This window comes from Artemia sp. Qi Xiang Cuo, chromosome 16, assembly GCF_049724085.1.
Source record: "Artemia sp. Qi Xiang Cuo chromosome 16, ASM4972408v1, whole genome shotgun sequence".
NCBI classification, from domain to species: Eukaryota; Metazoa; Arthropoda; class Branchiopoda; order Anostraca; family Artemiidae; genus Artemia; species Artemia sp. Qi Xiang Cuo.
The window spans coordinates 39,573,751-39,589,419 of NC_142809.1; the positions used below are offsets into that span (position 1 = coordinate 39,573,751).

At 33.9% G+C, this 15,669-nt stretch overlaps 1 protein-coding gene across 1 annotated transcript in view; it reads left to right on the forward strand.

Moving 5' to 3' along the window:
* Nucleotides 1-11,928, forward strand: part of LOC148942890 (uncharacterized) — a 12,532-nt gene extending 604 nt beyond the window's left edge. The window contains exons 2-4 of the mRNA XM_089102388.1: nucleotides 4,282-4,533; nucleotides 7,030-7,101; nucleotides 11,227-11,928. Coding sequence (XP_088958514.1) covers nucleotides 4,282-4,533; nucleotides 7,030-7,101; nucleotides 11,227-11,334 — 432 coding nt within the window. The 3' untranslated portion in view covers nucleotides 11,335-11,928. The remainder of the gene's footprint in view (nucleotides 1-4,281; nucleotides 4,534-7,029; nucleotides 7,102-11,226) is intronic.
* Nucleotides 11,929-15,669: the final 3,741 nt, after the last annotated feature.

The following is a 15,669-nucleotide window of genomic DNA, read 5'->3' on the forward strand; positions in this document are numbered from 1 at the left end:
CAAAATTTTGATCTGACGTAACTTACGAATTAACTCACGTAACAAAATTCTATATTTGTATAATCTTATTATGTATATTAGGGGGTTTGCCCCCAAGTCAATACCTCACTCTTTACGCCAAAGTTAAAATTTTGTTCCAATTCTTTAAGAATGACCCCTTAATCACAAAGGCCGTTAATTAGAATAAATGGCTCTGATGAAAGTACAAAAAGCTTTAGTGTAAAGACCGAGGCAATGACTAGGGGGCGAACCCAATCATATACGTAATAATTTCTGTTCGTTTTAAGTTTTGATGTTGCGTCTTACTTTCAGCTAAAAAAATTGTTTCTTTTTATTTAATTTCTGATCGTTTTTTAAATAATGCTGGGAAATCCGGCACCCCTTCATAGCAATGTCCCTTCCCCCATGAAAACTTCCTCCATGGACCTATCCTCCCACGTAACCCCCAACCTTCCCCCCCCCAAACTACCAAAAAAAGCTCCCCCTGAAAACTTTTGTATACTTCCCAATAACAAATACTATATGTAAACATTGGGCAAAATTCATAACTTGCAGACCTACCCCCCCCCCCGGACTGTGGGGGATTAAGTCATCCTCAAAGACATCTTTATTGTATTTTTTTTACCATGCTGAATAGAATGGTCATCTCAAAATTTTGATCGGGTGACTTTGGGAATAAATGAACGTGGGAGGGGGCCTAGATACCCTCCATTTTTCGGTCACTTAAAAAGGGAACTAAAACTTTTAATTTCCGTTCGAATGAGCCTGTGATATCCTAGGACCACTGGATCGATACGATCACCCCTGGGGAAAAAAACAAACAAACAAACAAAAAATAAATAAACACGCATCCGTGATCTTTCTTCTGGCAAAAAAAAAATACAAAATTCCACATTTCTGCAGATATGAGCTTGAAACTTCTATAGTAGGGTTCCCTGATACGCTGAATCCGATGATTGAATTTTCATTAAAGTTCTATGACGTTTAGGTATTGTTTTCCCCTTTTTTCGAAAATAAAGCACATTTTCTCAGTAACTTATGATAGGTAAGACCAAACTTGATGAAACTTATTTATTTGAAAACAGCATAAAAATCTAATTATTATGATGTATCTATTGGTATCAAAATTCCGTTTTTTAGAGTTTCGGTTACTATTGAGCCGGGTAACTCCTTACTTACAATTCGTTACCACGAACTGTTTGATAAGGTGTTTGAACTAGTAAAGTCTAATGACCAGTAAAGGAGAAACAAATAGAATTTGCAGTCCAAAAGTAAAAGTCCCTGTAATAGATTAAAGGGGGAAGCCCTCTTAAAATATTGTATTGTTAAATAAAGAGAGGATTTGCTTTGCGGTCCAAAAGTCAAGATGGAGGGGTCCTGTAGGTCAGGAAAGGTCAAAGAATGACATGAGCTCTTTGGAAAAATAATGAAACAAAGATTTTTTTTTCAATTAGGTGTTACTGGAGTATGCGAATCTTTAAAAAAAAAGAAAAAGAGAAGTCTAATGACTTGTAAAGAAAAAAAGAATGGAATTTGCGGTCCAAAGTGCGTGTCTGAAATAGTGATAAGGTAAGCCCCCTTAAAATCTTGGGGCGTTAAATAAAGAGGGGTCTTGTTCTCCTGTCCAAAAGTCATGGTTGAGGGGTCATGTAGGTCAGGAAATATCAAAGAAGGACATAATTTGTTCAAACAAAGAATAAAATAAAAAATTTTATCATTGTAGTGTTACAAAAGCGTGCGAATTTGCAAAAATAAAAGAAGTGTAATGAATAGTAAAAAAAACAAATAAAATTTGCGGTCTAACTGTGTGTCTGAAATAGAGTTATAGGGAGAAGTCCTCTTAAAATATCGTAATGTTAAAGAAAAGCAGGATTTGTTCTGCAATCTGAAAGTTATGGTTAGGAGGGGGGGGGGGCGTAGGTTGTAAACGGTAAAAAAAAGTACATGAGCTCTTCGAACAAATAACAAAATAAAGATTTTTCAAAGTGGTGTTACAGAAGTGTACAAATTAGCAAAAAAGATTTCTAACGGCTAGTAAATAAAAAAAAAAACAATAGAATTTGCGGTCCAATAGTGTGTCTCTGAAATAGAGTAATGAGGGAAGCGCTCTTAAAATATCGTAATATTAAAGAAAAGTAGGATTTGATCTGTGATCTGAAAGTTATGGTTGGGTGGGGGGGGGGCTCTAGGTCTGAAACGGTAAAAAAAGAACATGAGTCCTTTGAACAAATAAAAAATGGAGATTTATCAAAGTGGTGTTACGGAAATGAAAAAATTTTCAAAAACAGAGTTCTAACGACTAGTAAAGAAAAAACAATAGAATTTGCGGTCCAAAACTGTGTCTCTGAAATAGAATAAGGGAAGTATCTCTTAAAATCTTGCAATTTAAAAGAAAGGGAAGACTTGTTCTGTGGTTCAGAAGTCACGGTGGAGGGCTCATGTAGGTCTCAAAAAGTAAAAAAAACGTGTTGTTCTAAAAAATAATAAATAATTTTTTTTTTATCATTGTGATGTTACAAGGGTGTACAAATTTGTAAAAAAAAAGTCTAAGGACAAGAAAGAAAAAAGAACATGATTTGCAGTCCAAAAGTACCTGAAATACAGTGTTAGGGGAAGCCCCTTTAAAATATTAGACCGTTAAAGACAGATATGATTTTTTTTGCGGTGTAAAAGTCGTAGAGAAGGCCCTTGTAGGTCTGGAAATGTTAAAGAAAGACAAGACTTTTTCAAAAATAATAAATTAAAGAATTTTAATCATTAAAGTTTTACATGAGTGTACACACTTGTAAAAAAAGCTAGTGACTAGAAAACAAAACAAATGAGATTTGCGGTTCAAAGGTGCCTGCAATAGAGTATTGAAGGAGGCCCTCTTGAAATATTGGACTGTTAAAGAAAGGGAGGACTTGTTTTGCGGTCAAAAGTCATGCTGGAGGGCTTCTGTAGGTCCGGAAAGGTATAAAAAGAAAATGAATTTTTTGAAAGATAATAAAAAAGATTTTTTTTATCATTGTGGTGTTGCAGGAGTGTACCAATTTGTAAAAAAAAAGAAGGGTAAGCGCTTGTAAGATAAAAGAAACGGATAGCACTTGCAGTCCAAAATTGCCTGTAAAAGAGTGTTTGGGGACGCATGTGGGTCCTAAAGTCACGTGGAGGTTGCCTGTAGGTCTGGAAAGGTAAGAAAAAACATGAATGGTTTGAAAAATCATAGAATACATATTTTTATCATTGTGGTGTTACAGAAGTGTACGAATTTGTAAAAAAAAAAAGTCTAATGAAGAAGAATAGGATTTACGGTCAAAAAGTACGTTTCTTAAATAGAGTGATGGGAATGCACTCTTAAAGTTTTTGAATATTAAAGAAAGATAGTGCTTGCTCTGTGGTCCAAAAGTATTGGTGTCATGACTGTATTCATGGTCTGTAGGTCTGGAAATTTAAGAAAAACTCCTATAAAAAATATGAAATTTATCGAAAACACAATAATAAAATAAAGATTTTGTATCTTTGTGGTGTTACAAGAGTGTGCGATTTTGTAAAAAAAAAGAAAAAAAGTCTAATGAATAGAAAAGAAAAAACAAATAGAATTTGCGGTCCAAAAGTGTGTGCAATAGAGTGATGGGGAAGCCCCCTGTAGGCCTGGAAATGTTAAAGAAAAAGAAGACTTGTTCTGCGGTTTAAAAATCACTGTGGAAGGCCTCTATAGATCTAAAGAGGTCAAAGATGAACGTAAGTTGTTCGGATAAACAATAAAATAAATATTTTTATCATCATGGTGTTACAGGAGCGTGCAAAATTGTAAAAAAAAACGAATCTCTTAATTCAATGCCATTTGATCTAGCCTGTTATAATACAATGCCGTCGTATTTCCAAGGTCAGAAGACATATCTGCGACTAGGATTTGACTTACAGACTAATGAAATTAACGGTCAGAAAAAATATGTATAGATAAGAGTATATTCTGTTTATTTACAAGAAAATTTGCTTCAAGACGCAGGGAAGTAAGATTATTTTCACATTCAAAAACAAAATTGCATATGGGGCAGAGAAACAAGAAATCATGTAGAATCTCCTCTTAGAGACAAGACCCAGGTATACCATGTAGCCAGATTGTCCCTGAAACGCGAAAGGAAAGGTACACCAAAAAGTACATGCATCTGCTGGATTGCGATTTAGGATAAGAAGCACAGTGAGGGATCCCACCAGTATTTGATTATTCGCATTAAAGTTCACATTTCACAAAATAACGTTCGTAAGCATATATCATTAACTATGTTGATATTGCAGGTTCATTTATTACCTGAGTCTACATTAGGCCATTCAGGTAGAAGCAGACATTTATCCGATAGTGTCATCACAAGGGCTTCCTCTGACTCTTCCTCCTTGACTGAATCATTACCGGCCAGATTAGATATATCAAAACATCCCTATCTTGTAAGCCGTATATTCAGCGACCCTACAGAAGACTGGGAAAATTTAGTTTTTGTTTTATGGGGAGAATGGGAGGATGAGATTTTTGAATTTACGCCGTTTGTACAGGTCAGTGTTTATTCTGTTTGTAGTATGTGTATAGTAACAATGAATAAGTAAAATCGTTCTTTTATTAGATGGATTAACTAAATTCCATGAAAGGTATGGGAATTTTTTCTGAGCTAAGAAATTTAAAAAATATTCCCAGTTGAATTATTTTTTTAAAGAATATATCCCCTATTGAGTATCACTTTGGCTTGAGCCTAAAAAAAATATTCATGTGTTTCAAATTTTCTTATGAAGATTAATAAAAGAAATATGAAGAGTCAAGGACAAATTTGGATTTTGATTTATTTTTTTTTATTTTTTTTTATAATTATAATTCATTATAATTGCTTATAATAAATAAAATAGTAATAAAAAAAAACTTCTCAAATGTTGCACACAAGGTTCTGTCCAAATGCTACATACAAGGTTAACGACCAGACAGCAAGGTCATCAGCAAGATGACTTTTTATAAAGATGGCATCGATCTAGCGCGAAGAGCAACAATATTCCAAGAGTTTTTAAGGCTGTAAAATTCCATGAAGAAACCTCAGTGCTGGGGAAATACTTGTATTTCTTTTGTTTTAATTGTGTTTAAAACTAAACAACGTAAGCCCATGTTATTAATTAAAGCCAGAAGCACAACTGATTAATTTCTGTCCTCAAAAATAATCTTCGTTCTTTGTGTATAATGTATTACGGTAATTACTTGGCTAAAAAAAAAAAAAAAAAAAAAAAAAAAAAACCATAAAAAAATCTGTCTTCCTACTTTAGTAACTGAAATAAATGAGTACTTGAACTGGCACTAGACCCAACTCAACCATCCGGTTACCTAGGAAAAAACAGTACATCCATTTTAATAATTCAAAAATCAAGTCCAAACTAGAGCAAAATCAACATCAGTAAATGTGCGTTAATGTTCTGAAAACAATCTATAACACCTTAAATCTACAAAAAACTTTATATTCCCCAGGTGATCACCACATATCGTGGCTCATCAGATGAAAACTCATTGCCTAAATGGGTTTCGGCGCTTCAATTTTATTACCCAGGCAAAACGAGCGCGCCACGCCCTCTCCCAAATAAAAGAATCTCACATTTGTCTCACTATTTTGTGATACTTCTTAAAGAATAAGGGAAAGTGGTTATCTATTGATTAAGAAATAATTTTTCAACCATTTTCGATCATTTTTCATCCTGTAATTGACAGATTGCATCGCCAGTATAGTACTAATCAGTTTTCTATCCAACTTATTGCCCTCTGTCAAACAATTATTGAGTTGACTGTTGGTTCTTAAACGTCGTCTATTTGTATATCTAGGGGAAAAATTTGTCATTTTTGAAATTAAATCCAAGTCTTTCCAGTTCACGTTCTAAAGCCAAGTGTTGCTAAAGATATACCAAGAGTGGAAATGCTATAAGAACAATTGTGTGACCTTTAGCATTGGGGCAAAAAACGACGAATTAGTGTGGTTGATTCTGAAAAAAGTGACCATAGTGATCAGCTAAACACAGTCGTTGAGAATGAGCTTCCGTCTTCAGCTCAAGAATCAACCCCAAATGCTGAGATAGCAGCAGAAAAACGTAAAGAAATTAAAATTGACGTTGAGTTTTTTGGAACATTTTTTTTAAATAAAAGATTCAGATTCTGATGAAACAAAGTAAAATTTAATGTAAGGCATTTAAACCAAACAAGGACTATTCTCCCAGCTCATATCAGAGACTGAAAAACAAGTTTCGAGTTATCTCGATGGATAAGTACGCTTGGCTAGTATTTTCTTGGGTATTTTTGCAGATATTGTGCTTTGTTTGCTTGTTATCAAGCCAGAAAGGGACTCACCAAAAATCAGAAAAGCATGTCATGAAGCCTAACGTGAATTGAAAAGAAGCCCAGGTATTTCTAAACATCAATTAATTTCTTACCATAAAGACGCTGTTGTTTTGATGGAAAGTTTTCCCAGCAACATTGAGGACGCAAAAATCCTTGATAGTGTAAGTTTTGAATGCTCAAAAAAGAGATAAAATACAAATAAACAGAAAACGTCTTGGAAATTTTAGGACCTTGCTACGCTATCGGATGAGAGAATGAGTCCAATATTGGACGAACCCAATAATAAAAAATGTATTTGAAAAAATTGTGGCGATCAGTACATTATATTTGTTTTATGATATATTTATTCTTTTGTCGAAAAATATATTTTATGTTGTCTTTTCTGTACCGTGAGAAGGCGAATCTCGTTTTGTTTACTAATTTGTTCTTGTTGTTTCAACTGGACTAAAATCATTTTCTGCGATTTTTCTGTATCTTATATAATATATTTTATATTATAGTTCATATTTCATTTTGTGTATGTATCCATATTATATGTGTAGTATATATTTATACATTTTTATATATAATATACCGTAAAAATAATTATAATGAAATCCAAGGTTGTATGATAATTATTATAGGACCAAGCGTAATTTATATAATTTCGAGTCAGTGAGCCTAATAAAAATGATGTGTTTTTTTTTCAGACATATATTTTATGTCATGGTGTGTTGCCGAAACGAACAATGAAAAATTCTGAAAATGAAGAACCTAGTAGGGTGAGTAGTGCTAATTAATATTCGTTACTATTGTATTTGGCAATAATGTTTTAAAAATTATAATGCCCAATTCTGCAGCCCCAAAATTCAAAATGAAATATTTTGGATCAGCTCATTACAGAAAATATTGTTGATCAAGTAAAATCAGCTTATTTTTTCACCATCCTGGTGGAAGAAACAACCAACACATCAAAGCATAAACATATGGCTCTAGGGCCTCAATATTTGAACAGCGAAACTTTTCAGATCGAAGTAGAGTTTGTCAAGTATGTTGTTGTTGGAGACTTGCGAGGTGAAAGTCTCGGTCAATCTAGTCTAATTCGAATTTTGAAACTTAGTTTCGATAAGAAACTATGCAGGGGACATCATTGTAATGGGGCATCTGGCAGGATCCCAGGATTTTGAGAGAGAGAAAAGGTTTTATTAAAAAAAAAACACAGTAACAACAAAACCCGAAGTTTATTAAACTTGTATGGGCAGACATCACCCTTTACAAAACCCTGCATACACAATTACTACCAGCCATCCTTAGCCACCCCTACCCCAAAAAAGGGCAAAAAATAATAATAAGAAAATAAATAAATAAAAATAAACGAAATAAATTAATTTCTAAAATTTTCACGACCTAATTGGATGCCGAAGACACAAGACTAAAAATCATTCTTCTATTCTACCTCCTCGTTGCCCTCCCCGAAAAAAGTGTCACAATCACTTGAGAGAAAATTCGCCCAGCAAGGATTAAAACTCATATGTAGACAAACACTGTCCTTTTAATTTACTGCGAAATTCATTTAACTCATCAATTGTTGAAATTGCCTGTGTTAATGGTTCCCACACCCGAGGGCCAACATGTCTTATGGAAAAAACGGATCGCTTTGTAATAAACTGAGGTCGCCGAACTAGTGTTGATGTTCTAGTCGAGTAGTTATGAAAATTAACACCACTTGTATACATTTCCCTAAAACACTTAGGTAATAACGCATGTGTATATTTAAACATAAAAAGATATCCTGTTGAACTTGGTTTTGAAGGACTCGAGCAACATCTTTGGTATCAAGCACTGTATGATGGTTATTATTCGTGAAACAGCAAATTTCTTTCATTTCAGTGCCAAGCAAAACATTGTCTTAAAAACTTACATTAAAGCGAATCTGAAGGGATTTTGTGAAACAGGATGGGTCGAACGACGCGGTGTGGTACAGATGTGGTACAGCATTTTGTTGTTCTATTCTTTAATGCTCTAAAAGACAGAGACAGACGGAGCTCCATATCATCGTCAAAAGCCAAAGGTCTCTTCAGTAATATCCTTAGCTTGGACTATATACTACTACTACCGACTCACCGCAGCCTCAAGCTGCCCGAGGCCAACACAGCTACGCACACTCCTTCTTCATGGCAATTATGGCAATCTGTCATCCTTCATTTGCAGGACGTGCCCTAGCCATCTCAACCTTTCTCTTAACATATTCTTAGAAAGTGGGATTGAACCACACTTTTCGTACAGCCTACTGTTTGAAATAGGGTCAGTCAGTCGGGTACCTAGAACAATTTGTGGGCGATTTCTCTGGAAAGCATCAAGCAAATGTGCATCCACTTTTTAGAGCAACCATGCTTCAAAACCGTATTTGACCACTGTCATCACTGTAGCTTCCAATTTTCTTATCATGATTTACCGCTATATCTTCTTATTCTTCCAGACTTTTTTTAACTGTGAAAAAACACCCTGAGCCTTGGTTATTATGCTATTAAAATCTTCTCTGCTCTCACCATCTTTACTAATAATATTACCAAGGCAAGTTAAGCTGTCCACCTGATCAATCTTTTTGTTAACCAATGTCAAATTTTTATCTTCATTTATTCCTAGCCATAGCGACTCGCAGAACCTCTAAAAGCTCATTTATTTTGCTCACACTTTAATCTAGGATGCTTAAATCATCAGCGTAAAAAGCTAAATATCCTGCAAAACCTAAGAAAACAGTTCGGCCAAGACGTGAAACGTTTAAACGTTGGAGTATTTCAGAGGAATAAAATAACTCCGATTGTTACTGTGTGAAATTCTACACCGTACCATAAAGAGATTTCTTATCCTAAGAGATTTCAAGAAGCTTATTTATTTCTAATATTAGCTTTTGGGTGTAAAACTAGTATTTCTAAGAAAAATATAAAACTTTTAAGTCTTGTATAAATAGATACGAAAGGGATAGAGCCTTTTCTGGCCAAGCTTTCTTTCCAGGGAGTTTCACAAAAAAATTGCAACTATTATATCATTACAAATGTATTCTACAAAATCTTCCCATTTTTTTTTAAATCTTTAAAAATAGATTTCTGTGAACATGCCAGGTAAAAAAAAATACTAAAAAGATTCATGGATGATCTCTTTACCCTATACCGAAAAAGATTAAAGCATGTGAGATTTTCCCGTAATTTTCTATAATTACTGAGCAGATTGCGTCTTTTCCCCCACTTCTGGTGGGGGAAATAAAATCTGTATAGACACCTTTATTTTTAAAATTGAGGAAAGACAAGTTTTTCATTTTGACCCATTCTCTTTGTTTCCTGACGGTTTTCTGAAAAGAAAACTCTATTTCAATCCATGCTCAAAGGGAACTTTTATTGTCATTCTAGAGTTTTAAATTGTATTTTACCGAAAATTTTATTTCGCTGGCTCAGACTTAATCATTAGAAGGCCTGAGTCTGTCATCAAACAACAATATGAGAACTAGAATAGAAATATCACTGATCTGCTTCAATGATTTAAGAACAGAACAACTTCAGGAACCTGTTAACCAAGAGCCATTTCCATTGATCACTAATCACATTTTGGGGGACCCAAAATTTTCGGTTGGAGTAGGCTCTTCTAACCCTTATGGGCAGACGGAACAAATCACCTGGGCCTCAATTTAAGACCTGAAAAGAACACCAAGACAATCCGGAGTTTCTCAGCTCCCTCCCCACTTCGATAGTATTTCATCTACTGCTAATAATGAAGAAGTTGCAGGTTCTTCTGATCTTTTTGGAGACACACCAGGTCTCTTGTGATGAAATAGGACAAGATATCCAAGTGGATTTAGACTTTTTAGTTACTAAGCCGCCCCTCTTTGGATTAATTATTCAAATACAGCTAGTGATGACCAAACTGCAGACTGTTCAAACTCATTTGCGCACAAGCAGCAATTCTCTCGGAATGACGTCGACAAAATGATAAATACGAAACTCTTCAGATTATTGAATCATTCTTCAAGCAATGCTATCAACGCGAATCAAGCTGATGTTACATACTTCAAGAGTCAAAATAAATGAATGTCAATTTATTATTAATTTACACCTCTGCTTGCGATCACAAAATTGCATCCTTAAAATACATCCTAAAATTGGACCAAGATATCATGGTTGAATTACTTACTACTTGCGAACACATTCACCACATAATACTCTAAGGCTAGACCCGCATTATCCTTTGCCTAACAAAGGTGAAATCTTTCTTTATCTGTTTTACTCTGTCCTTTATTTATTCATGGAAGCTGAACGTAGAATATATGAAGCAGAGGATATTATATTATGTAATATTATTGAGCTCCTGATGGATCCGAATAACCCAGCAACAAAGAATATACTTGGCTCAAACGTTAAAAAGACCCTTTTGATCATTTTAATAAGTGATGAATAAGATAATCTTAACATTATTATAAGATATTAAGATAAGATGATTAATGAGATCATTTGAATAATCTAAGGGATTTATAATGTGCACCCCACTCGGCCACTGACCCACATTGTTGCTATTCATTTTACTTTTAATAATGTTTTAGGATGTTTGTGCCCCCCCTCCTCTCCTATATGTTGAATAATATAATTGGGGGTTTTGTCTCCGTGTGTTTTTTTTTAATATATTCTAATACAAGATTAAAGAAATTTCGCCCTCTTATAGATAATAAAAAGTAAATTTTTTCAATCTAATTGTTGTGAACTAGGACTACTTGCATAACTTGAATAAAGCTAGTCAGTAAAATAATATAAATAGTGAGGTTATACGGCAAAATATTAAAACGGTAAGACTTCAAGAAATTAATATTTCTAAGAAATTAAGAACTTCTTATATGTGATTGAATTCTTTTTTTTTCTTAGAATTCAAGTCAGAGCCGTATTATGTGGACCGCCTTTCAACTTGCAGTCAGAATAATGCGTAGAATACGGTACTACCGTACCGTATTCTTCAAGCTTTGTAGGTATTAATTCAAGCGTTGTTTGTGGTACATTAATTAAAATCACATGTAGGCTACTCCACAGCTTAATTGTCCTGATTTTGATATTATTTTCTATGATATGGTATTTTTGCGTGTCTTTAAAAATTTTACTTATAGTGCCGAACACAATGGTTTATATGTGTGTTAAGGGAAGGATAGATCAAACTATGTGTTCAGGGGACAAATATCAGTTTATGTCCATTATCCAGGTAGGTTTTTAAAAAATCGAGCCACGGAGTTTGTTTTCGTGCAGTTGCGTCACTTAAGGGGGGCAGGGGGCAGTTGCCCCCCTAAGAAAATTTGGAAAGAGACAATTATTATATAGCCAATGCCCCTTGATTCACTGGATGTGTACCCCTGGGGCCCCCCCCCCTCCAGTAAAAGTGATGAAGCTACGACCCTGTTTCTGTGTGTTTCTTCGATGGACCCTGCTAAAAAATAAAAATGAAAAAATACAGCATTTTTTAATAGTCAACACTGTATTCTTAATATCAGTCTTCTTTTACAGTAAGTTTTTCTAGTTCCTTTGACCTTTACCAAAGAAATAAAAATAATCAGTTGATAAAATCAGATAAATTGACATAAACAACATACTTTAAAAAATCATTCATATTTTATACACCAATACACTTCCAATAACTCCCCCCCGCTCCTAGACCGGTTGAGTTTGAACAAATATCCAAGATTTAAATCAACTAGTCTTAGACTTAGTTACTTAAATATTTAGCTTTTGATCATCTTATTTATTCAAAAGAATATATTATAAATGTATTTTTACTGAATTACTAGATCTAAACAAGATTAAACACATAAAAAAGACAGAGAGCAAAATTAGTTGCAATATTTCATCCTTATTGGCATTTCTCTTCACTCTCTGTTGGTTCGATCTTATTTGGTTCTTTTTCTTCTTTGTCTTTAGATTAGTATATATCACTAAAGGGTAAATCCGGCGAGACCCTCTTCTCACACATAGTATAAAGCGAATAAACTCATTCCACACTTGATGAAAACTAGCAGAGCATAAATATTATACAGTATGGAAAGTTCCTACAATATCTATCGAAGATTTTTGGGACAGATCAGTCTCGTAGATTTCTTCATTACTCCGCCTTCGTGCATCAGCAAAGACCAATTTTTATTGTATTCTGATTTGAACATACTATTCATGCTGTGGTAGCAAAATCCTAAAGCTATTGCAGTGCCTTAAAGGGAGACTTCTTTTATCGCACAATGTGGTGTGTCCCATTTCTGAACTATATTTTCCATACTGTATAATATTTATGCTGTGAGAATTAGCTGAGGATATTTGTCAACATCAGGGTAGTACCTTCTCAGTCCCAAGAGTATTTTGGGATTAGTTTTTCAAAGATTAATTTTTCAATTATTACTATAGAAAAATTGAATATATAAAGAGAGCTAATCCTTGCTTTGCATAATTAGTAAGTTTTGGGACTTGATTTCATCTTTTTTCCCAGCGAAAGATTTCGGCAATGATTCTCAAACAAAACAATATCTTGTACAATAGACACGGCTTGAGAACCTGATTTACGTTTAAGTTGATAATAGCAGTATTAATAAATAAGTAGTTCGAAATAATGCCTCGTTTCTAAGGCTATTTTCCATTTTTCCTGTCATACGGGCCCACAGGTGGTAAATCTTGATATTTTCCTGGATTTTTTTTTGCTCGAGTGCTGGTTCAATAGGTTTGCCTGTAATACAATAAACTAAAACCATAAACTAAGAAATCAAAATTGTATTTTAAAATAAAATATTTCAAATTATATTTCAGTCAAAAGCTAGGTTATGTTTCTTTCATCCTTTCTTTGTCTGTCTGACTTACCGCATGAGGCTGTAGTAATTCAAAAGTTGTTGTGTGAAATTTGTGACTAAAAATTGGATATACATCCCATAGCTTCAAACAAAGTCAGATGATTCGATTCGATGTATCTGCTATATCCTAACTTATTTGCATCTCCAATACTAAAATCTGTTTTCTGAAAATGTGTTGCGTCTTGTTTTCTTACTTACTGTAATAATTAGAAATCAGACCACTTGTAATAAAAATAATTTTCATCGCATCTTGAATGGCATTAATCCGTCCTTGAACAAACAACAGTCGTGAAATTTAAACACACATTTCATTTTTTGGTTTTAATATGAAATTGATGTTGTTTAACTTACCGCCTATTGAATTAGAACAGCCGAAACGTGTCTTAAAATCCCACAGAAACTTCCAAGAGCCGAGTTATCAATAGCATTTTGTTTTAAGCCTTTGTTTGCTCATCTACACATACAGCGTGAAGTGAAACTGGGTATCAATCAATCAGCCAAATTACAAATTATAAGGATTGTATTTGCATTTTTAGAAGAAGCATATTGAATTTCTCCCGTTGAATTTTCTCCATCCCACAACCCATAAATTGAGATTTTATCTTCTTACTCTAAATCTTAAATTAATTTTGTCACAAGAAAGCAATTTGTAATTTGGCTTATTGTCTATAAATATTACTAAATTTTAACAGATTTCAAATTTGAATCAACTTTTTTTGAATAAATTCTATTAGTTTATTGTGCTTCAGCATTTTATGCAGAATTGTGGTAATTGTAGAATATTTTGATAATCAGTTTTGTCTACACTGAACGCTTCAATTTTCGTACAAATTTATTCATTATCGATAAATTGCTGAAATCAATTCACCGTATTTCAGTATTGAAGCAGAATTATTTAACTTGAAAACTATCGATAGCACAAATTCTTAATGAGCAACTTTTGAAAATTGTAAGGCGTTCAGTTTTTAATTGTAGCCTATTATTATTTATTTTTAATTTATCGTTGAGTGATTTTGATCGCACTGTTTTAATTTTTAAACAGAATGCATTTTTGCTTGCAATCCCATCCAGATGCGTCGCTGATGATTTTTTGTTCATGTAATTTTAACATTCTATTGTATTTTTACTGCTCCGAAAATAACTTTTCAAGTTATAATGTCTAAAATATCCGAAAAGGGTTAGTCAGATAAACATTACTCCTGGGGGACGCCCCTACAAAATTTGCCTATGTATGTGTAAGCAAATGAATGGGATCTTTTATGCTAAGTTTGCAATTTGTAATTTTTGTTGTGCTATGTTAGTGATTGGTCATTTTTGCTATGCTATGCCTGCGATTTTTTATTTCCTTTTACGGTATTAAACTACACACACCTATTCTATGGGCGTCCGTAAACATTTTTACTGTAGGGTAAGGGCTAAGAATACTTTGTTTTCATGTCCAGAATAGAAGCATTGCAGAATTTCATACTTTGTGTTTAATTTTGCTCTTCCCAGGAAGAAGGGACGCCCATTTTCTGCGGACGCCCATAAACTGTGCTTTTAAAACGTAAAAATGTGAGTGCTTCGTTTTATGCGCCTAATTTGATATAAGGCTTGGTGTTTGTTTTATAGCTAGGACAGTGTGATTATGGTAGTTGAAGGCTCTTTTTTTTATAGCAAATAGAGTGATTATTTTAAGAAGTAAACCAGGCTTTCCAAGCAAGAGGTCAAGCCAAGGCCGAATGCTTAATATTTTAAATGGAGGAGGGGTTGTGGTATGGTCAGCAAGATAAAGCTATGAAGTGATAATCTCTAGTGGACAGGCTGTCCCAAAATCAAGCAAGGCCACCATCTGAAAAAGAACCGTCAAAGTCACGATCCATGAAACACTGCTTGGGGCAGGAAAAGGATTAATTTTCCTCTAAGATTTTGAAAGTAAATAAAATCGGACAAAAAGTCGACAAATTCAAAAATTTCTAAACAATAGGGTTTTTCAGCGGTATTGCCTCTATATCAATTTGCGCATATCCCATTCCCATCAAATTGTGAGTAGAATCACAAACCATAGCTCCTTTTTCAGATGGCCACCATCTAAAAGGGAACCATCAAAGCCATGGTCCATGAGATATCACTTGGTGCAGAAAAAGGGATTCATTCTCCTCTAAAATTTTGAAAATAAAGTCTGAGTAAGAGTCAACTTTTGTTGGGTAAGTCCCGTGTCAACTTTTGTATGTTCCGTCATATTTAGAGTGAAATCACAGCCTTGAGCTCCCTTGGCCATGCCCTCTTCATCGTGTGGTTTAAATGTTATTTTCTTAAAAAGTCAAAATAACAATATTACTTTATAATATTTTTTTTTTTGGGCTATTATTAAATTATAAAATGTAAAATTATTATACATACTATGTTGTTGGTTTTTGATTGGTTGTTTGCTATATTGAGTCAAATATATGAGTGATTTTGTATGCATCGTCTTTGTTTAGTATTCTCGTTAGACCTCAAAAGAGAAACAAAT